This window comes from Nanorana parkeri, unplaced genomic scaffold (genome assembly GCF_000935625.1).
Source record: "Nanorana parkeri isolate BGI_ZX_2015 unplaced genomic scaffold, ASM93562v1 scaffold59, whole genome shotgun sequence".
Classification (NCBI taxonomy): Eukaryota; Metazoa; Chordata; class Amphibia; order Anura; family Dicroglossidae; genus Nanorana; species Nanorana parkeri.
The window spans coordinates 474,800-497,480 of NW_017306327.1; the positions used below are offsets into that span (position 1 = coordinate 474,800).

At 43.4% G+C, this 22,681-nt stretch overlaps 1 protein-coding gene across 1 annotated transcript in view; it reads left to right on the plus strand.

Moving 5' to 3' along the window:
• Positions 1 to 2,371: 2,371 nt before the first annotated feature.
• Positions 2,372 to 22,681, plus strand: part of CCNI (cyclin I) — a 43,167-nt gene continuing 22,857 nt past the window's right edge. Inside the window, exons 1-2 of the mRNA XM_018576190.1 lie at positions 2,372 to 2,675; positions 9,817 to 9,973. Coding sequence (XP_018431692.1) covers positions 9,860 to 9,973 — 114 coding nt within the window. The 5' untranslated portion in view covers positions 2,372 to 2,675; positions 9,817 to 9,859. The remainder of the gene's footprint in view (positions 2,676 to 9,816; positions 9,974 to 22,681) is intronic.

The window sequence follows — 22,681 nt, forward strand, 5'->3', positions numbered from 1 at the left end:
CCTTCCTGTTATTGATCTCGGCTAGTTCCTGAGCATGGCATAACTCTGCTGACTTCTCAGTTTGACTGCTGTTAGTTCCTGATAACAGCTTGTTTCTGCTGATTTCCTGTTGTGACCTCAGCCTGCCTTCTGGTCACGACTCTGCCTTCTACCCTGCCTGCTGTCTGTCTCCTTGGCTGCCAACCACCACCTGTCCAGACCACGCTTCCATCCTGCTATGTGCACTTGTGCTCCTGCCAGCTGCCTTTCAGGCTGCCTCTTGTCAGTGACCTTCTTGTTGGTCTGCATGAGCAACTTACAGTCAAGCCTTCCTCTAGAAGAGGACTGGACTCCTGGCACTTATGCCACTCTGTGCCCTTACACTACCTGTGCTCTATGCAAGGGGTGTCTGGACCAGAGGTGTAGGGAATTCCCCATCTTGGCCTTTTAACCAGGTATATGATACCATTCTCATATTCTCTTTGCTTTCCTGCTTCTTAGCAGATCTCGACTAACTCTGCACCCTTGTCCTCTCTTTAGCCATTGTCAGCCCTTGCAGTTACCCTTATTACCTTCAGACAGGTCATTTTTATAGTACGTAAGAAGTAACAAGTCCATCTAACTATTGCCTGTTGAGCAGCATGAACTCCCTTGACTGAAATGTTTCTTTTCAATGGCACAGACATTATGCACTTTGAACTTCAGTGTTTGGGAAGCAATCCTACTTTACAAAAAGTAGCAACAACAGAAGCACTTTGAGGTTAGGCCGCTTATTTTGCATGGAGGATCAGGAACTTCCTCTCTTCGCCTCCATAGAGAAGGGACACTTGAAAATCCCAAGGTAGAGCGTGGCCAATGGCGCCATACTTTCCCGAGCTAGGGAAGCATGAAAAAAAAATGGCAACTTCTTACCCACAATCTACCTTAAAAATTTTAAAAAGTGCCAACCTCTCAGGTCTCTGCTGAACTAGGGCCACAACATGCATGCCTGTTGTTTTATCTTGTAACAGAGGAAATCCACTGATCATAGGGAGAGCAGGCCGCACATGGGACTCCTTAAGGGATATTAATGACACCCTCTTAAGGATTCCATAACAAACCATGTCGGAAAAACGTATGTATGAACATAAGCCCCAAAAATATGCAGTCTCACAATGACAAGCATAGCCCATAGTCACCTGCCACAGTTTTGAGTGGGTTTGGACCAGCTCAGGTTAACTTCATGTGCCATCTGCTCAGTGGCATCCCTAGACCTATAGCCGGATGGGGGAATCAATGATCTGGGGCGGGGGGGTGTTAAGGGGGGTTAGGGTCGCTGTAAGTATCTCTGTCCAGCGTCCTGCCAGCTCACTAATGTCATTGGTTGCCAGGAGCTGGGCAGGACACCAGCCAGAGCATCCCTCTCAGCTCCTGGTAACCAGTGACATCAGTGAGCTAGCTTGATGTTGGCCTGTTGGCCAGAGCATCACAGGCTGCTAAGGTCCCATTCACACAGGAATCGGCCGGCACGTCCAGCTCTGTGCAGGGCCGTACCGAGCAGCTCCCGGGAAGGATAGGTGCTGCGTGTGATTAGTACGCAGCCCCTGTCCTTCTCTATGGGACTACGCAGCCATACGCCCCCCTACGCTCACTTCAAGTGCACGTCCTGTCTGTGTCCGAGCCAGGAAATACGCACCCGCAAGGACGTGCACTTGAGATGAGCGTAGGGGGGCGTATGGCCGCGTAGTCCCATAGAGAAGGACAGAGGCACTAATCACACGCAGCACCTGTCCTTCCCGGGAGCTGGGCGTGCCGGCCGATTCCTGTGTGAATGGGGCCTAACAGCTTACCAACCTGGGACACTATGGCCGGAAATCAGAGAAGCAGGGGACCCACCGATATGCCGCCTCAGGCTGCCTCATTATACCCCCGCATCTGCCACTGTGGCAGAGGGACTCCTAGAACTCAATTGAACATAATTACAATGATGTCTTCCGCCAGCTCCATAACTGAAGGTCAACCTGGGGGTGAGGGAACAGTCTGCAGGAGCCAGATCATTGCACCCACCATTTACAATGCTCTGCAGGCTCTAATGCAAACATTTAACAAATGCACTCTTTTTCTTTGTGCAATATGGCTGCGTTTATTCTTTGCAGTAGCTGAGTTCATTTTTCCCCCCAATATGCTTTTAATAATGGGAATCAGCTGCTATAAAAACTGTATATGAGGATGTATTGAGAGAAAGCAGGCCTATGTGACGGGCTGGTGACATCCTGTGTACTGTTGTGTGTGTCCTCCCTCCTCCTCCATTCATCCTGCTGCGCACACCCCCCTCCTTGTCAGCTTCATCGCCGCACACATATCCTTCCTCCTCCTACCGGACCTATTTTCCCTCCCCACCCCCTTAGAAGTAAAGTAGTCCTCCCTTCCTCTTTCTCTCTCTTTTTCCCCCCTCATTCCTCCGTTTTATCCCCCAGTCACCTCTCCCCCCATCCCCCCAACAAAGGAAGAAGGACCCGGAGAGTTCCCTGGGAGAGGCTGTAATCATGCGCCCCTCCAGCTTCCACAAGCAAGGAGGAGAAACCCTCATCTAAATACATGGGGGTTTTGGTTTATAAATCATACCCTTGTTTTTTTTTTCCTTTGATTTTCCTTATTTTTTAATGGACCGGATGATCTCCAAATGGAGCAGTGAAACCTACAGCTTTGCAGGGGAGGTGAGCTGTGGTGCTGTCAGTCCACCAATAACATTCTATACAATGACTGTTTGATGCTAGTATAAACCTGTCATGTTTATTGTACATTGCACCAGAGATGGCTCTATAGAATGTATACATTGCAACTGTGCTCTGTGTCCTTGGGGCTGTCATTTGCATGGGACCACCCAACTGCTCTTTGTGCATTACAGTAGCAGACATATCATGCTGTGTCATAGGTCCTCTGTATAGGATTCATTTTGCACTGTATGTTTCTTTTAAATCATTTTGTTACCCTTGTTTTTTGTTTTTTCTTCTTACTGCATTGTAAATACAGTTAGATTGCAAGCTCTTGGGACTAATATCCCTAATATGGCCTAATCCTGTTTTGTATGCAGTTCACAAGCAGGAAGAGCACAGTGGCATCATATTCATCTATACAGTCAAACATTTTGTAAAGTGCTGTGCAAACTGTTAGCGCTATATAATGTAGAAGTAGTAATAATAATGCTGTAAAATCCCGGGATAAGTCTAAATACAGTTAGATTGCAAGCTCTTGGGACTAATATCCCTAATATGGCTTAATCCTGTTTTGCATGCAGTTCACAAGCAGGAAGAGCACAGTGACATCATATTCATCAAAACAGTCAAACCATTTTGTAAAGTGCTGTGCAAACTGTTAGCGCTATATAATGTAGAAGTAGTAATAATAATGCTGTAAAATCCCGGGATAAGTCTAAATACAGTTAGATTGCAAGGTCTTGGAACTAATACACTTCATATGCCTTAACACTGTTAGCATGCAGTTCACAAGCAGGAAAAGTGCAGGGTGACATGTAGAAGGATGATGCGGTACAATCTGTGTAGAAGTCCTGTTTTTTGGCATTATAAATATAGTTAGAGTGCAAGCTCTTGGGACATGTATCCTTAATATGGCATAATCATGTTTTGAATGCAGTTTCCAAGCAGGAAAGTGCAGAGGGCCATCATCGCCATGTACACGGTCAATCGTTTTGTAAACTGTCAGCACTTTATAAATCCTGTATAATAATGAGAATAATAATGCAGTAAAATCCGGTATAAGTCCCTTTTTTCTGGAATTGGAAATACAGTTAGATTGCAAGCTCTTGGGACTGATGCCCTTAATATGGCCTAATCCTGTTTTGCATGCAGTTTCCAAGCAGGAAAGCACAGTGTCATCATCGCCATATATACAGTCAATCATTTTGTTGAGTGCTGTGCAAACTGTTTGCAATATAAAATGCAGTAATAATAATAATAATGCAGTAAAATCCGATATGAGTCCTTTTTCTGGCATTCTAAATGCAATTAGATTGCACGCTCTTGGGACTAATACCATTAATATGACCTAACCCGGTTTTGCATGCAGTTCGCAAGCAGGAAGTACAGTGACATCATCGTCCTGTATACAGTCAATCATTTTGTCAAGCGCTGTGCAAACTGTTGGCATTAAAAAACACCGTAATAATAATAAAGCAATAAAATCCGGTATAAGTCCTTTTTCTGGCATTGTAAATACAGTTAGATTGCAAGTTCTTGGGACTAATACCCTTAAAGGAGAACTATGGGGTTAAGGCTTTTCCCCATAGTTCTCCTTAAGATAACGGGAGGACACAAACTAGCGTCCTCCCGTCACCCAAAGCTCAGTATACTGCGAGCTGTAGCTCGCGGTATACTGAGACGCCGCAGTATAGCGCAAGCTGCGGCTCGCGGTATACTAAGACGCCGCAGCTGAAGCGGATCCCGACAATTATGTCTGTATCCGCCCAGCTGCGTGACTGACAGCTGGCTCTGCCTATCTAGAGGCAGAGCCAGCTGTACCCGCCACCTCCCCCGTCCGTTCCGCCAGTCAGCGCTGGCGGATCGGAGCGGGGAGGGGGGAATCCAGCCCCTCCCCTGTCACGGCAGAGAGCCGTGACAGGATCGAGAGGTGAGAGAACGCCGGTATGTGTTCGCTCACTTCCCGATCTACTGAGCCGACCTGTGACAGTCTCATTGTCACAGGTCGGCTAGAACTATGAGGTGAGTGAAAAGCACTCACCTCATAGTTCTCCTTTTAATATGACCTAACCCGGTTTTGCATGCAGTTCGCAAGCAGGAAGTACAGTGACATCATTGTCATGTATACAGTCCAATCATTTTGTAAAGTGCTGTGCAAACTGTTGGCACTATAAAATGCAGTAATAATAATAATAATAATAATAATAAAGCAATAAAATCCGGTATAAGTCCTTTTTCTGGCATTGTAAATACAATTAGATTGCAAGCTCTTAGGACTGATACCCCCAATATGTGCTCTTCCTGCAGTTCCCAAGCAGGAAGAGCACAGAGTGACATCATCGCCATGTACACAGTCAGCACAGTAAAAGCTGTGTATAAGTTCTTTGTTCACAGTTAGATTGCAAGCTCTTGGGACTGATCTCCTTAATATGCCTGTTTTGCATGCAGTTCCCAAGCAGGAAGAGCACAGTGACGTCATCACCATGTATACAGTTGATGCAATAAAATCCTGGTATAAGTCCTTTTTTGGCATTGTTCCCCTAAGCCATATCCTGTCTCCTACCGCCTGGTATAAAGCAGTCACGTGTGTGTGTTTTTATATCATGACTTGTATAACATGAACACTTTGACTGTGAAAGATCAACACGGATCTCCATTTTATTTTGTTTCTAGCGCAGTGTTAGTCTGTTACTTCATGTTACATAACACTGATCTCTTCTATTCATGATGGTGTAGCCGTTGTAGGTTACCATCACATCTGATATACAGTACATGGGGCAGCTAATGTAGTCCCATGATATTCTGAAATCAGTGCAGAGTGACACAATAGCAGTCTTATTCGGTAAATCAGTGCAAAGAGCAAGGAAGATGTACAAAGTGCAGTGATCTATAACAGTCAGTCTCATCCTAATGCAGTCAGAATATTTAGGGATAATATGGTGTCTGCATTATGTTTTCATTGCAGGAAACGCTTAGTAAAAGCTGCTGTTGCGGACCGTCTTGCTTCAGCATGTTGAGTTACTGACCTGGAAGTATGCAGATGCGTTCGGCCTTTTTCTTGGAATTTCCTGAACATCATACTTCTAACAAGTCAGAGGATGTTACAGCCAGAAACCAGCATTTTTACTAGTCTTGGCCATCATATGTTTCTCAATTTGCTTTAAGGGAGAATTATGGGGTGAGTGAAAAACTCTCAGCCCTATAATTCATGCCAACCTGTGACTTTGACTTCTGTCACAGGTCGGCTCTATTGATCGGGAAGTCAGCGAACATATACCTGACTTCCTGATCCTCTCCCTGCAGAGAGCGGTGACTGTCAGTCACCACTCCCTGCAAGGATTCCCTCCCCTCTCTGTTTCTCTAGCGCTGACTGGAGGAATGGACAGGAAAGGACACAGTTGGCTTTGATTCTAGAGAGGCAGAGCCAACTGTCAATCAGCCAGCGGGGTGGATCTCAACACTATTGTTGGTATGTGGCGCGGACTGGGCGATTCTCTTCGCTCTCAGCATATAGTGGGCAATAGCCCGCTATATGCTAAGTTTTGGGTCACCAGAGGACATTAGTATATGTCTTCCTGTGACCCAGAAGAGAACTATAGTCAAAAAAGGGTTAGCTCATAGTTCTCATTTAAAGGCTAAGTCCACCATTTGGACCATGTTTCATGTTATAGCCTTATTTAGGGTTGAACATTAAACATGGTCACAGCCCACAGCTGAACGCCCTCAAACCACCCAACCCCCCTGCATTACTGAATTGCAGGATTTTTCTCCCCACAGCAGCTTGGTTTTTTTTTGTTTTTTTTTTCAATTTGGCATGGCAGTTGCATCATTTATTCACAGATCCATCCACAGGATCTGTGAATTAAAAAACTACATCCCAGAGCATCAAGGTTGCCAGGTTGCCAGGGGTCTCCGACCTATGAAGAGCAAGAGTAGGTGTTTGTAGGCATAATAGATGGGCTTGTTAGTTTATTCACTGAACTTCTTATATCTGATGTTTCTAAAGTTCAGTTGCCTGTGCTTGCCATGGCCTCATCTATCCATGAGGATAAAAGTGAAAGTGTCTACAATAGAGATCTCCCAGCAATACATAGCACAATAGGATTTAACTATTAATGTTGTTCAAAAAGCTTTTTACCTCCTTAATTATTTTATTTTTTAGGCATTGTTTATCAGATAAGGTCTGCTCTGTGTTTTTTGTCTGTTTCAGTAGCATGCTTTCTATTTGGACTTTTGACACAGCTAGTCCTATTCATTGTTTAATATTACTCTAGCACAGACCATTCCATAGACTGTTGATTGTGAATTTCTATACATTTGGTGGTGTTTTTCAGAGATCCCTGGAATGCATAGTCCAACTAATATTTTTTCTTGCTCTTTTTTTTTTAAATTAATTTATTTTTTGATATAGTTTGAAAGGGTAAACCTCTGTCAGGTTTTTGTGACTCCATTGAGGAGATTTCTGCTCACATTTTCACCAGGACAGAAAGTAAAGCCAATCTCTCTAAAAGATGCACATAGAATAATAGAAGCCCTTTCGTTTACCAGTGTAGGGACCGTTGGAAACTCTGCCAATTTTTTTTATTGGTATCTTTGTTAGTTATATTCCCCTTTCTTTCTGTAGTCACCAGTGAGGGAAGATCTCCCCAGTGAAGACCCATGCTGCAATAAAACCAGATATTCTTACCCTTCCCCATTCTATCAAAAAAAGGTTTCGGCTTGAGCTGGGCATTAAATGCACATCACCTAATATTATATAATATAGTGCTATTGGCTCACCGATGGATTCCCCAAAGGAATTAATAAAGAATACACTCAACACAAACATTAAAAAGAAGGGAAACACTAGATTCCATATTAATTGTGTTCTCCTTTCAGTAGCATTAACTAATTGACAGCGATATGATCTCCAGGTCAAAATTAATTTGTTCTCCCTTTCATCCAGTGTATTTGTTCAGGTCAGCCAATGTAAACGTATGACTTTCTTGTTCCGGATCCACAAGATATGATTAGTAGATCTATTCTGTTTATATGCACAATGTGCCTTTTAGAAAAATGTCTGCTAAGCAGTGATCTGATGCTAAATTAAATAGGTCCAAGCCCCATGGTGTAATTTCAATTCCCCTCAATGCACTTTTCAAGTTCTGCCTTCACCTCCCTCTCTATCCCTCTCCTCTTTTGAAACCCTCTGCATTCGCCTATTCTCTCCAATTTTACGGAGGATTGCTGTTATATACCGGCAACCAGGACCAGTATCTCGCTTTCTGGATGACTTCTCTGCCTGGCTACATTGCAACCTCTCAGACCACAACCTTGTCAGTTTCACCCTCACCCTGTCCCCATCACGGACTCCCCCTACACCTCACACTGTCACCCGGAGAAACCTTCGCCACCTCGACCCTTCTCTTCTCTACTCTGCTACTGACTACCTCTATGACAAGATCTCACCCCTGTCCTGCCTTGACCTGGCTATTTCTGTCTTCAACAGCTCACTTTCATCCTCTCTAGATACTTTGGCTCCCCTCACTACACGCTGACTTAGACCACGTCCACTACAACCGTGGCAAACAAAAGAAACCAGACATCTAAAAAGACATAGTCGCGCTCTTGAACGACTGTGGCGAAAAACTAGATCTCTGCTAGATTTCACCTTGTATAAAGCTGCCCTGCTAAAATATAATTCCTTCCTCCATGCTGCCAAACGGACTTATTTTGTAACTCTCATTAACACACTCTCATCCAAACCTCGTCAACTCTTTTCCACTTTTAACTCTCTACTATGTCCCCCACCGCCACCACCTACTAACTCGTTGACTGCCCAGGACATTGCCACTCATTTCAAAAACAAAATAGATACAATTCGGGATCAGATGGCCACTGTGCAGTCACCTTCCCCTATTCATGTTCCAGACCCACCATCACACTTGTCACTCTCCTCTTTTGACACGGCCACCACAGAGGAGGATACAAAAGTTCCAGACCCACCATCACACTTGTCCCTCTCCTCTTTTGACCCGGTCACCACAGAGGAGGTTACAAAGCTTCTCTCTGACACCCACCTCCCCACTTGCCCCCTGGACCCTTTTCCCTCACCACTACTTCGGTCACCCTCATACTCTATCCTACACTCTCTTACTCAAATTTCCAATCTCTCCCTCTCTACTGGAATCTTTCCCTCCCCTCTAAAGCATGCCCTGGTCACCCCAATACCCAAAAAACCATCAATGGACCCTACCGACCTTAACAATCTCAGAGCAATCTCCCTAATCCCATTGACCTCCAAACTCATAGAACACCTTATCTACAGCCGCCTAAGCCGCCACCTCGCTGATAACAACCTTCTCGATCCCTTACAGTCCGGCTTTCGCCCCCTACACTCCACTATTCACACTGCCTCCGCTAGCTTGCTTTCTTTCCATAGTGCATCCTGGTGTTATCTCTTCCCCAGGTAAGCAACACACATGCACTTAGCCATCCATCATTCGGCGGTAGACACAGGTCAGCATGGGAACCCTGACCAGTCTGCTACTACGTGGCCCCATACGTAGCAAACTGCTATGCACTGTGTGTTCAGACACCTTCCTGTCGGGACCAGCATTAACTTGTTCAACAGTTTGAGCTACAGTAGCTCTTTTATTGGATTACACGGGCCAGCCTTCACTCCCCACGTGCATCAGTGAGTCTTGGCCACCTTTGACTCACTGGTTCACCAGTTTTCCTTCCTTGGACCACTTTTGGTAGGTCCTGACCACTGCAGACCAGGAACATCCCACAAGAGCTACAGTTTTAGGTGTTGTCTAGCAATCACAATTTGGCCTTTGTCAAAGTCGCTCAAATCCTTTCGCTTGCCCATTTTTCTGCTTCCAACACATCGACTTCAGGGACAAAATGTTTACTTGCTGCGTATATACATCTCACCTACTTCCAGATGCCATTGAAAACAAGATAATCAATGTTATTTACTTCACCTCTCAGTGGTCATGTTATGGGCTGATCAGTGTATATGTGTTACATTTTAGCAGAAACATTGTTAAATAACTCCCCTGTATGAAATGTATGAAATGTGAAAAGCTCTGTGTTAGCAGCTAAAGGCAATGTATTTTTAATATTGTTTAAACAAATCCATATTTTTGTATTGCAGGTAGCTGTATCTGGTTGGGTGGCAGGCTTATCCAAGGGGTACCATGAAGTACTCTGTGCCCCTGGAGAGCCAGAGACTGTCCTTTCTTTTAGAAAGGGCAGTCTCTAGAGAAGCCCAGATGTGGAAGGTGTGCGTGCACAAGACCCCAACCAACCAGGTAAGATATATATTTTTTTAAATTAAAAACTGCCTGAATAACCCTGAAATTGATGATGTATATTAAGGCTCTGTAGTTTACAGTTTTGTCTTTTACTTAACATGGATCATTACTCTGAAAAGAGATCACCACACTCACTGGTGACCTAAATAGCCTGCTTGGCATAAATTATTTGTCAGTATGTAGGTATTTTCTATGCTTATGTCATGTTAGAGATCATGTCTTTGTGGAAACAGACCTTTGCGGACACTACATGCATTTACTTTTCTCAATCATAGCTGGTGTTTTGTTTTTTTAGCACACTGGGAATGCAGCTGGCAATAACAGAGAAATACCATTATGTGTTTTCTTACCAGTTGCACTTTTTGAAACCCATTTAAGTATGTTAATTTTCCATTTATTCCTTTTATGTCATAAGCTGTTTTATCATAGTCCCTTTACTCAGGAACTCGTGTACCACCATATCAAACTGGCAACCACCGGTACTGTGTGTTAAGACACTACTTTCTAACCCTATAAAGATATGTATTGGTTTGTAAAAGCCGTTTTTTTACCCTGTACCCCTTAGGGCCTGTTCACACCATCCAATGCGTTCACGGCATGGTTCTGTGCCATGAATGCACTGGATCGCATAAACAAAGCCTCCCTAAGTTCTGGGGCAGGAGGAGGCGTGGTGGTGCCATTCATTTTAATGGCACTGCAGACATGCCTCCCACCCTTGGAGCGATCACCCGCACAGGCACACGTGGTACTGCAAACAAAGCTGCACCTTATTTGTTCATCACTCAGCTGTAGATCCTCAAATCATCTCTGAATTCATGCTGACACTGTCCTTCCTTCTGGAGGGTGGCTACTTTTTCCCCCATGGCCCTGTGTGTGTGTTGTAAAGTGGCCACAGCTCCAAGCTCACTCCCTAGATCAGGGGTGGCAAACTCAAATTCATCGGGGGCCGCATCAGCAGTATGGTTACCCTCAAAGGGCCGGTTGTATAGGACTATGCATCTACTCTTTATTATCATAAATAGTTGCCTCTGCATTCAGTTGCTACTGGTTTTAATAATAATTTAAGTAATAACTAGCCTTGAAAACATCCACAAGAAACTTTATTGGAGACTGCTCAGACTGCAGCAGAAATCCCTAATCTGGCGTTTTCAAGTGACAGCTGTCACCTAGTCAAGTTAATGATCAGGTGACAGCAGGGCCCGCGGGCCTTGTGTTTGCCACCCCTGCCCTAGATGGACTACAATCTTATGTCTAATTCACTAATTTGTACTGAGATTGTAGTCCATCACAGGAGTGAGCTTGGAGTGGTGGTTACTTTACAACACACACAAGGACCATGGGGAACAAAAGTAGCCACCCTCCAGAAGGAACAACAGTGTCAGCACCAATTCAGAGATGATTTGAGGATCTACAGCCGAGTGATACACGAATAAGATACATTTTTGTTAATAGTTATGGTACTTGAATACATTTTCAAGATTTAACTCCTGAGTTTGGTGTCATTTTAAAGAAGATGTAAACCCTAGCAGGATGAAATTTAGGGACAGGATGTTGTCACCCTATAACAGAGAGTGCAGGAAGTGTTTGTTTGATGAAATCCTTATGACAGATTTATTATTTTAACAAAAGCTGCATATTTAAAAGCCCGAGAGAGACTTTTGAAATGACATAAACAAGGTGCAGTTTATATGAGATTTTAGTGATTTGGGTTTACATATAATTTAAAAAGGATAAGATTGGAGCTTTGACTGGGCTGATGAGGTTGTTGTGCCTTCAGCGAATTTATAGTTATCCCTTTATCCTGGAAAACAGACAGTGCGTCATTGGGTACTCAATTAGGCAAGCGTCTGCATAGTTTCTTCAGTTTGGTATTACGTTTTCCGTCATTGCACATGCGTATACATGTCTTGTGTAGTTGTAATATGGTGATTTATAAATAGACTCCTGCTGTGTCACAAGGCGAGAGCGAATCCAAATTGTGCATAATTGCTATATGGAAATGTTGGTCACAGCATATTTAGAAATATCAGCTTCTTTCAAATATAAACAGGCATATCCCTTAGGCAAAAAGTTGCAGAGGTCAGTAACATATTGCTGCTAGTAAAGCTGGCCGTACTCGGCGGAAATTGGGGCAGCGTGTGGTCCTGCCTGCACCCCTCCATTTCACAAAGTCCCTTCTCCAGTTTGATTTTTGGTGAAGAAGCAGGGCTGCAAATTATGTAAGGAAGATGGAAAAGTCCCAGCAGTGAAGGGAACGTGGTCTCCGTGGCAGAGTTTACATTAACAAGAAAAAAAAAGGGGGTTTGCATCCTGATAAAAGTTGGCTTGGCACCATTGAAGTGTAGAAATTGACAGTTAAACTATCTAGCTGGTTACCCATTTTCTTTTCTGATAGGCTATTATACTCTTTGCAGACAAAGGGAATGTATCTGTAGATTGGTAAAAGCCATTAGTAGAGCATTCCATAGATAAAAGCTCTTCCGTTCTCACAACTCTGTCAGCCATCCTTGTTTTCACATATGCCTGTGGATGCATTGGGGCTGACTTACTTAAGGAAAATATGCTGCACTTTTGCACTTTGCAGAGAAGGTTTCCCCATAACTTTTGTGAATATGATGAAATTTCAATTTGCAAAGAATAGCCAATGATGTGCAAGGAAAATAAAAAAGCAGTATTTTTTGTGCCATATGACCTGCTTATGCTCCTGCCCAGGTGATGCCAGACATCTGTCAGATAAACCTACTTGCTTGTATCCCTTTACTCTGTCTGCCTCCACACCTCCCCCAACAACTTACCAATGTATAGGAAAAAGCTGGGTTGGTGAAAGGGAGAAATCTGTTTTTACTATCGGTCTGACAAGGGCTACAAACTATTTTTGTTCATGTCTTGTGTCTACGCTAACATTAATGTCACTCCAATCTCTTGACATTTGTTGCATCTACCTTTTCTGTTTAACTGTTACACCTCAACTTCTGTATTGAGGATCTGTACAACTTTAATACTAATAAAACTTTTTGTAAAAGTAAGAAAAAAACCTGTAACCCACATCATTGGTGTCAGCGACTGCAATAACATGCCCCCAACATTGGTGTCAATGACTGCAATAACAACCCCAACATTGGCGTCCGTGACTTCAATAACAACCCCCAACATTGGTGTCAATGAACGCCATAACAACCCCGACATTGGCGTCCGTGACTTCAATAACAACCCCAACATTGGTGTCAGAGACTGCGAGAACAACCTCCAAAACTGGTGTCAGAAACTGTAATGATAACTCCCAACATTGGTGTCAGTGACTGTTAAAATGACCCCCAACAAAGAAGAGATTATCTAAAAGTGTGTGAGCTGGAGGTGACTACTGGCAGCAAGGAGACTTGACAAGCAGGCTGAATAGCCTGAGTTTCCGGGCAAGATCAAGACCAAGACCGCTCTCGAGTAAGTGTGCTACGGGTCACAGATCCCCTGCTATAATGTGTATGATATATATATATATAAAATATATGTGTGGTCAGAGTCTGAACACGACCATGCATGACAATCTACGTACCACCCCCTGGGGTTGTGCCTTGGCCGCATAAGACAATATGCCTAAAAGGGGGCAAAAAACACACTAGAAGGGATATGTATACCATGCTCATTTAATGAAACTCCAAACGCTTTAATCAACTAATCTTGTGAAAGCTTGAGCCATTTTTACTTGTGGGTCCGGAATATAATTAGTATAGCAGGAAGAGTTCCATCACCCCATATGCTTGATGACGTGTGCCGTTACGCCTTGCCTTGAAGCTGCTGACACTGCTTCTATCCGAAAAGAATTACCTGAATACCAAGCCGGATTGAAACCGAGATTAGCTAGTAAAATGCGGATGTGTTTGATAAATTGGTTGGTAGATGGAGGAGCAACCAGAAAGGGGAGTAAAGGACCCTCTGGAATGGTGTATGAGTGCCAGCGAAAGCTAATCAAAAACTGCCATCGGGCACCAGGCGTTGTTTGTCTGGAGGTACTTAACCAAGTGCCCAGGACTCACTTGTTGGGTTGTATTACAGGGCAGCTGCAATAAGTATAAATTATCTATTTTCACCAGACTCTCCCTTCTGAGTACAGAAGCACCTAGGCTAGACTATGTGACTTTCCCTGGTCTCAGGAAACCATAAAAGGCCAACTAGATAGCCGTCTTGAGCACCAAACTAGGAGTCATGCCAAAAGGGGAGAAACTTGTGGAATATGTCACCTGAAATGGGTAACCGAGTTAATCTGACAACGTGTTGTCTTTTCTGGATACCCTTCAATATTGCTTTCACTCAGTGTGGGGTGAATATGGATGGCCTATCGGGATCCTGTAGTGAAAGGAAATGCTGCACCCCAGCCAAGTATAGTCTAATGGTTTTGTATGATAACGAGAAGACCGTGTGGCACTAAGAAATGAAAGCCAACATATACTTGACATCCCCGCCGTTTAGCCTTTGTTATTTAACCTGAAATCTAGAGTAAACATCCCATGCTCTCTGATATGCCCACGAGTGATGCTGCAGTAATCATTAATTAATTAAATCCATCATTAGTAAATGACAACTCGGCACTAGAGTGCCCATCAGATCTGCTTCGGAATTCTGTGAAAAGAAACACGTAAAATCAAGACGTGACAGTGTATCGGCAGATACTTTGCTCAATCCTTCTATATACACACAATTAAAATGGAACCCATGCTGTAACACTATCCAAGTTAATCTACGCATAAAAGACATGATGACTAATGACTTGGACCTACCTTTTATTTATGATTTCAGCCGTGGCTATATTATCAGTATGGAGGATTACTGTATTCCCTGACCAATACCGCCCCCAAACACTATGGCTGCTACTGTGGGGTATATCTCAATAAGTGCTGATGTCTGTGCGAATTTGGGTATTTGTAAAACGTCTACAGGCCAGGAACTCGCCATCCAATGAGTGCCGAAAATAGCTGCAAAACCCACAGATGCTGCAGCATCTGAAAACACATGTGAGGGTAAAAACATAAATGGGGTATCCCATTCCAACTATTTAAAAACTGATCCCACATGAACAAATCCGCTCGAGCATTTGCATCTAAACGAACTAATGAATCTAACTCAGTGGCACCCTGAAATAGGGCTAATAGCCTGGAGACAAAATACCTACTCTGTGGAATAATTCTCATTGCAAAATTGAGCATGCCAAGTAGGGACTGTAACTCTTTCTTGGTGCACACTTGAGTACCTACTAAAGAATGGATGACAAATGTCATCCTATCCAGCTTTTCTTGGGGCAAACTAGCTTGCAATTGATGTGTATCCAAGGTGATCCCTAGAAAGGTTATCACCTGTGCAGGCCCTTCTACCTTATGAGCGGCTACCGGAATATTCAGTTGTTCAAAAACCTGCTATAATACCTGTAAATCTTTAGGAGCCCATGTAGACTTTCGATTAGTAAGAAATCATCCAGATAGTGGATTACCTTCTGGCAACCGTGTAATGCTGCCAGAATCTACTCTAGAGCTTGTCCTAAAGTATCGAACAACCAGGCGCTACTTTTTTTAGGTTAATTTAGTGGCAAAATAGTATAACCCTTGCCACTTAATACCATGCCACTGCCACAGGGTTTGCCTGATTGGGAGTAACTTGAATGCATCCGAAATATCTGCCTTGGACAATCAAGAACCCTTACCTGTCTGTAGAATGACCTGAATTCACGTGAAAACCTGGTCCACTGACGCGTATTTTAGAGAAAATTCCTCTGATGGAATCAATGAGTTCAGGAATGGGGAATGAGGAGCGGACAAATCGTAAATGAACCAAAATTTATTTGAATATTTGCCTTGAACAACTCCAATTGGACCCTCCATACCTGAAAAGGAGGAGCCACAAATGGCCCAATCACGAAACCCTTCCTTAATACCACATTCGGCAATTCCTCCACAATGTGTGCATACTTTTCCGCAGATTGCAAATTTAGGCATTCATGTGTCTGCTGTGGCAAAGTGATTAAGCCCGTGTGAAAACCTTGCTCAAACCCCTGAAACCAAAAACTGCCTAACCGCTGGAACTGGGTGACTTTGCAATAATCTGTCGAGCTGAACCACATTGACTTGTTTTGGGATGAGCCCGATAACAATTTGCACAAACATGCAATAGCCTGCATTGGCTATAATTACATGATGTGTAATTACAATTGTTACAAATTTGTGTTTTCCCTAGAAAATGTATGCGTCTACCCAACTTGTCATACTGCGTGGCCTGATGAGGGGACCCCATGTTAGTAGGAACTCCCTTCTATGTGAGCTGGTGGAACAGAAAACATCCCTAAACAAACTAAAATCCAACACAAACTCGGCCAAGGAAAGCTTGTGGTTAAGCCTGGGATCCTTGGTCTTGAGTACCACCGACACATCCCCACAAGCATATGCTTTGTTTTCAGTTACATCATGAGCAGCAATCAATAATGAGGCTAAATTGACATCCTTCCCTTCTAGGATATCCTTCTTGATGTTAGGGGAGACAAAATGAACTGGTGCCACTGAAGGGAACCCCGCTTCCTGGGGAACTGATGCTGGGGAAAGTAGGTGTAATAAATGGTGTGAGCGAAGGATCGGCAGGGGCTACTGTTGTCACTGGTGCCTCAGGGGTGTTTAGGGTGTTTCTCGACCACCTCCATCCTACTCTGCAAGTCCTGAATCGATGTAGTTAGGTTATTCAGAACTGAGTGTACTTGAATTAACGATGTGTGGAGCGAGGCATGCTCGACGCTTGTGGCTGGCCTGGCTTGTGAGGAGCTGGGGAAAAGTAGTCTACACAACTCTGCCTTCCTGGCTGTAGCCGAGAAATTAATGCCTCTTCTTAGCAGTTCCGCTGTAATTTACGGCACTGGCCACGTTCTGAGGGATGGATTGCTGCCATGTTCTGACCCTCTGGCTGGGGACGGGGGAATAGATGCAAACTCCTCGATATCGGATGCTTGATAGCTGAAAAGCAACTGACAGAATGACACAAATTATATCCAGGAAATAGTGAACCACCCACATGCTTATCAAACGCCAAGTGTAATGCTAGACAAACAGACAAAATGCGAATTTATCGAAATGAGAAACAAATGTGCCAAACGTGGCCGTTATGTATGTTTGTCGTACCGTATTTTGCCGAAATATGTAATAGTAAACGAGCCCGAGCTTAACCTGAGACGTAACAGGCCAATTAACAACAAGAACTCAGGGCTAACACACCTGCTGATGTGGCAGGTAAAAGTATGAATACGATTTGTGGAAAAAAGGCCGGGTGTAGTATGGTTATACAGGCGAGAACCTTGTAGCCGCTACAAGTAATTAATGTCTTCTCAACCCGCATGGTCTTTGTGCCGTAAAGACCGAAAATGTCATGCAATGGAACCGTCGTGTCCTAATAATATGTGATGGCCATACCTAATATGTCAGAGTGTATCAGAGATAGCAGAAATGTATGAACTGATTGACAGAAACGAGAGCAATTACTGCCACCCACCTTCGTTTGGTAGCCTGTTCATGGAATGACTGAATCTGCCTAAGGATACTTCACAACCACTAAAAGTCTAATATGAACAAAAAACAGAATTAACCAAACTCTTTCAAACAATGCAAAACACCCCATGCTCCAATCGAACAAGTGCGAACAAGTGAGATGAAAACAATCTAGTATGAACCCCTGTGAGAAATACTTCTGCCCCGATAAGCTCTTACCCCTGCCACGACCCTGCCGCCTGAGGCGGGTAACAGTATGTGGGTTTTTGCTTTTTTGTTTTGCAGTCTTTTATATATATATATATATACACACCCCTAAACATATACATATATATGCACATATACACACACACTTTTTTTTCTAGGTGTTTTGTCACAACGCTATTATACAAAAACCCTCATAAACAAGAATGTGTGCAAATGTTAATGAGAATGTGTTTTCTGAGAATGTAAAATGGCATAAAATAGCGTGCTCCTCAGATAGTTTATGTAGATGCGAACTTACTCTGGGCACATGTTTTAGAGGAAACCAACTGACATCCTGTTTGTACCACACAGTTTTACTTTGTGTGTGTTTGACGATAAAAGAAACACCATATTTTATATTCTGGTTCTCTATTATTTTTGTGTGGAAGAGCTTACTCTGGTTCAAAGTTTCAGCTGTTTTATTAGGCACATTTATTGTATTACATGCATTCTAATATATAGGACTACATATATTTATGTTGTTCTATATTGATTAGTACTGTAGAGATGAGTCCATATTTCCTAAACTAATATCTCAGTTTTGACCACCGCTGGTAAATTGAATGGCACAGTAGGCTCTTGCTCCTCTTGAGTTGTCTAGTGGTGAGATCTCAGCACCAGAGTTCATGAGTTTGTATTCTTGTTGCAGTCATTTATATGAGGCTCACATATTCTCCCTGTTGGATTTTTACTTAAAATGGACCTTTCAATAACTTCCTGACATCATAATAAACTTATATATTATACCCTTTGCCATTAAAAAGCAGTCCTAGAGTCCAGTGACTTTTGCCTAGTCTGAGTTGATGCCAATTTGCCTTGCCATGGGTGGTGACAGTACACGGGGTGACAGTTCTCACCACTGCATTCCAGTGAAGTACGTACAGCATGCAGTCGTTTTTTTAAGTGCACCGCAGAAAGTGCCCACAGAACTTAATGAAATGTAACTTTTGACATTTCAATGAAGTTCTAAATAAGAATTAATAAAATAAATAAAGGAACAGTGAAATGCGGCTCAATTGCATTGCATTGGCACTGTATACGCACATGTGAGCATGCCCTCAGGCAGCAGAAAGCATTTTCTCAGTCTTCTCTGCCCAGTCAATTAGACTACAGTATTGTAATTTTGTAGTAAGTCACAAGCTGATAGGGCAGGGGGCTGATATGTGACAGGGATATAGAAACTGATGATGACTGAATAAAGATGGCTGCATCCTTTATCATTGTCTTGCATGCTTGTAAGTGTTACACAAAAATATGGCGGATGAAGTCAGCAGACTGAGACTAGTTTTGGTGAGTTGGGGGAGGGTGTTAGAGCCACAATCTAAAATTGGTAAGTAACGCTGGAGTATAAAGGCAGCAAGAAACCACTGGGCCAGGCTTTCAGTTTGCAACCATAACTGTAAAGTCAAGTTTGGCTGGCCTTAAAGGAGAACTATGGGGTCAGGGCTTTTCCCCATAGTTCTCCTTAGGGTAACGGGAGGACACAAAGTAGCGTCCTCCCGTCACCCTAAGCTCAGTATACCGCGAGCTACAGCTCGCGGTATACTGAGACGCCGCAGCCTGAGCGGATCCCGACATCGATGTCGAGATCGGCCCAGCTGCGTGAGTGACAGCTGGCTCTGCCTATCTAGAGGCAGAGCCAGCTGTACCCGCCCCCTCCCCATCCGTTCCGCCAGTCAGCGCTGGTTGATCGGGGAGGGGGGGATCCAGCCTCTCCCATGTCACGGCAGAGAGCCGTGACAGGATCGAGAAGTGAGTGAACACCGGTATGTGTTCGCTCACTTCCCGATCTACTGAGCCGACCTGTGACAGTCTCATTGTCACAGGTGGGCTAGAACTATGAGGTGAGTGAAAAGCACTCACCTCATAGTTCTGCTTTAAAGTTTAGTAGACTTCAGATAATTATGTAAACAGTATTCTATTGAGATTTGATGGGAGTAATTTAGGCTTATCAGTAGCAGATTTGGACGCCTAACCAGCTGCTGGCAAGCCTGAAGTACTCCAATCAAAACCTAATCCCTGATTAATGGGGTGTGTTTTGGACATTGGCTACTCTACTTGAAAGTCCCCCTGACCCCAATGGAATAAAGTTGTATCTGGATTATTTTAATTGGTGTGGCTCTTTAATACCTACATCTGCTGTCGAGCCAAGGGTACTGTGGAGATCCTTTTGGCTTGTGGAAGCTTCCTACTTGTTAACCAGCACACACATATTCACATAACTTAACTACTAATGAGAAACACCAACAGGATAGCCACATGGGTCTAGTGCTCTATTTCCACTTCCAAATAATACATTTATGTAAGGCTAGACCCTGTCACCATTTTATCCAGCTGGAGTCCCTGGATTTAAAGGTTATAATGTCAGCAGGATTATTCTGAGAATTAAAGAACTGATCAAAAAGTAATACAACAGAATATAAATATTATAGGGTTGATTTGCAAAATAAATAATTTTGGCCTGCATGTTTTTCAAGCTTCAAATGTTCTAAAACAACAAAACTAAAATGTTTAGATTTGACATAAAATACTGTTTATGTGTTCATCTGTCCATCTATCTGTCATCTGTACAGATTGTTCCCGATCATTTAGAAATCTTGCTCCTTCTCATTACAGTATTCATTCTTCTGCTATATTACAGAACATTCGCTTCCCCATTGTTCAGTGTGTTCTTGTTAAGTTGAAATGTTGTTTCTTTGTCCTGGGGGCATTTATCATGGTAATAATTCATAGAGTGTGCTCACGGAAAAGTTTTATTTGCTTCTGCAAAGCTTGGCACGTATGTGCAGCACAATTAAGGTGTATTAACTTGATCCCAGACGTGTCTTCAGACAGGTTTTATAATTGTACAGAAATAGAGTATACCAGAGATATAAAACTAAAAGTCTGTGTCTGTTTTAAACCTTTTCCTGGGGCTCAGTTTTCCTTGGTTATGGGATACGTGCAACCATGTATCTGGAGGGCAAATCCAAGCAACAAATAAAATTGATCATATTGTATCCCTTACATGACACTTTGTTGAGGTGTTAGGAATAGGATTGCAACTATTGGAAAATAGGAATATGGCATTTATACAAACGAATCTTAAAATAACATCATTAGTAGGTAATGGCTTACTGTACTGCTTTATTAAGTAAAAACCTTTTTGTGCATCTTTTGATTTCACACGGCAGGGTGACAACGGTGCTGATAATTGCAAGGCAATAGCTTGACGTTGTTGGCCTGCAAGTGCTTTTAATGACAGGATCTCCAGGCAAGAAACTTTGCAACAAATTCACAAAAAAAGTTATTTGCGTCAAAAAACGGTATACAATGAGACATGAGGTCAAACGTACTTTTATTGGTTGATGTTTTTAGATTAAAGGTTTACATACACTTTAAGTTCTCAATAAATGGTACCCCATGTCTGTCTTGTCCTGATAAATTGCTTACTTGTTTTCCAGTATTTTTGTAATATAAATTTTAGGAAAAAATCCTGACAGACTCCTAAACCAGACCTTGTTTAACTTGGATCAACTGTCCAAATTGTCATATTACTCTGAAAGCCATATCATATTTTAAAAGGGGATCTATAGTCCGTTCCAAATGCTCACTGACATACCCAGAAGTGCAGTGGATGGGGAGAAGCAAATTGCCAGAGTCTGATTACTTGGACTGCCGGAAAGGTAAGAATAGAAGCTCTACGTTTATAAGTTGTGCTTAGTTTACAAGTTATACTGTGGGGAAAGGGTGACTTTGAAGTACAGCTGTAACGTTGCTACAAGTTGTTCTTTAGGCATGCCCTACCACCCCTGAGTGCGGCCCACCTGTAAAAATACTTACCTTTTGTCCTCAATCCAGCTATCCTTGTGCAGAAGGGTGTGGCTCTTGAAAGCGCCCTTGCTGAGTCCTCCTAATCATGTGCATTTGCCGCAGCCCCATTTTTTTTCTATGGGGAGCCATACTCATGGATGCCTCCGGCATTCCTGCAGAGTATAGTTTTCCCCATAGCAATGATAGGGGCTGTGGTGCACATGCACAGGATGAAGAGGTCCTGGCAGGGATGCTTTCTGGAGCAAGGCTGTGCAACTCCAGGCGGGGCAACACAGTGAAGATTGCTGAATTGAAGACAAAGGGAAGTATTTCTTCAGGTGGGCTGCATTCAGGGGCGTGGCATGCTTTAAAGCCCTGGTTCTCAACTAATGGGTCGCAATCCCTTCTTCAGTGGGTCGCGGTGTCCTTACTGAAGAGAGCGGCCCTACTTCAGCAGCAAGACAGAGAGCGGAATTTTTGTGGCAGCGTGCAGGATTCTGTTTTGTGAAACAGTCCTTTCTCTCCACGGACCCCCCTGCTGAAGTGATAGGGCCCAGGGAGAGAGGGGACTATTTCATCACTTCCAGGCTGGAGAATAATATCAGGAGCCGCGGCTCTGGACAATTAAGTTGAAGTCCCGGCACAATTAGTCTGCTGCAGTGCAGTCAATATCAATCCGCACCAGCAGTGACCGTGAAGGCTAAGAACGGTCCGGTGAGTAGTCCTTCTTACTGGACTGAGGAGTACTGTAAACCTTGGCTGTGAGATGATGCACTCCAAAGGAGCGTGTCAATAACATCCGAGGCTCCAAGAAGAGACGTGTGACAGAGGAAGAAGTGGGGAACAGTGCTGGGGCAAGGAAAAGATAAGTCGTGCTTTTAACATCTAATTCGGACATGAGTATGAAGAGTAATGAAGGAAGACAATAACTGGAGTAATTTCAGATGCAGATGCTGGAGCCAACAAGGTTGTATTTTATACTCAGTCTTGCCCTTTTATCCACCATCCAAAGTGAAAAGTGTAGTTTTGTGTGTCAGTGCAGAGGCTGGGGGGTAATTGGGGGGAATGCTTTAGCATGAGCTTCAATGCTCTTTTCTACAAGTGATCTGGGAGGCTCTGGCCACCCACAGCACTTGTAGCAGCCTGCTTGTATGGT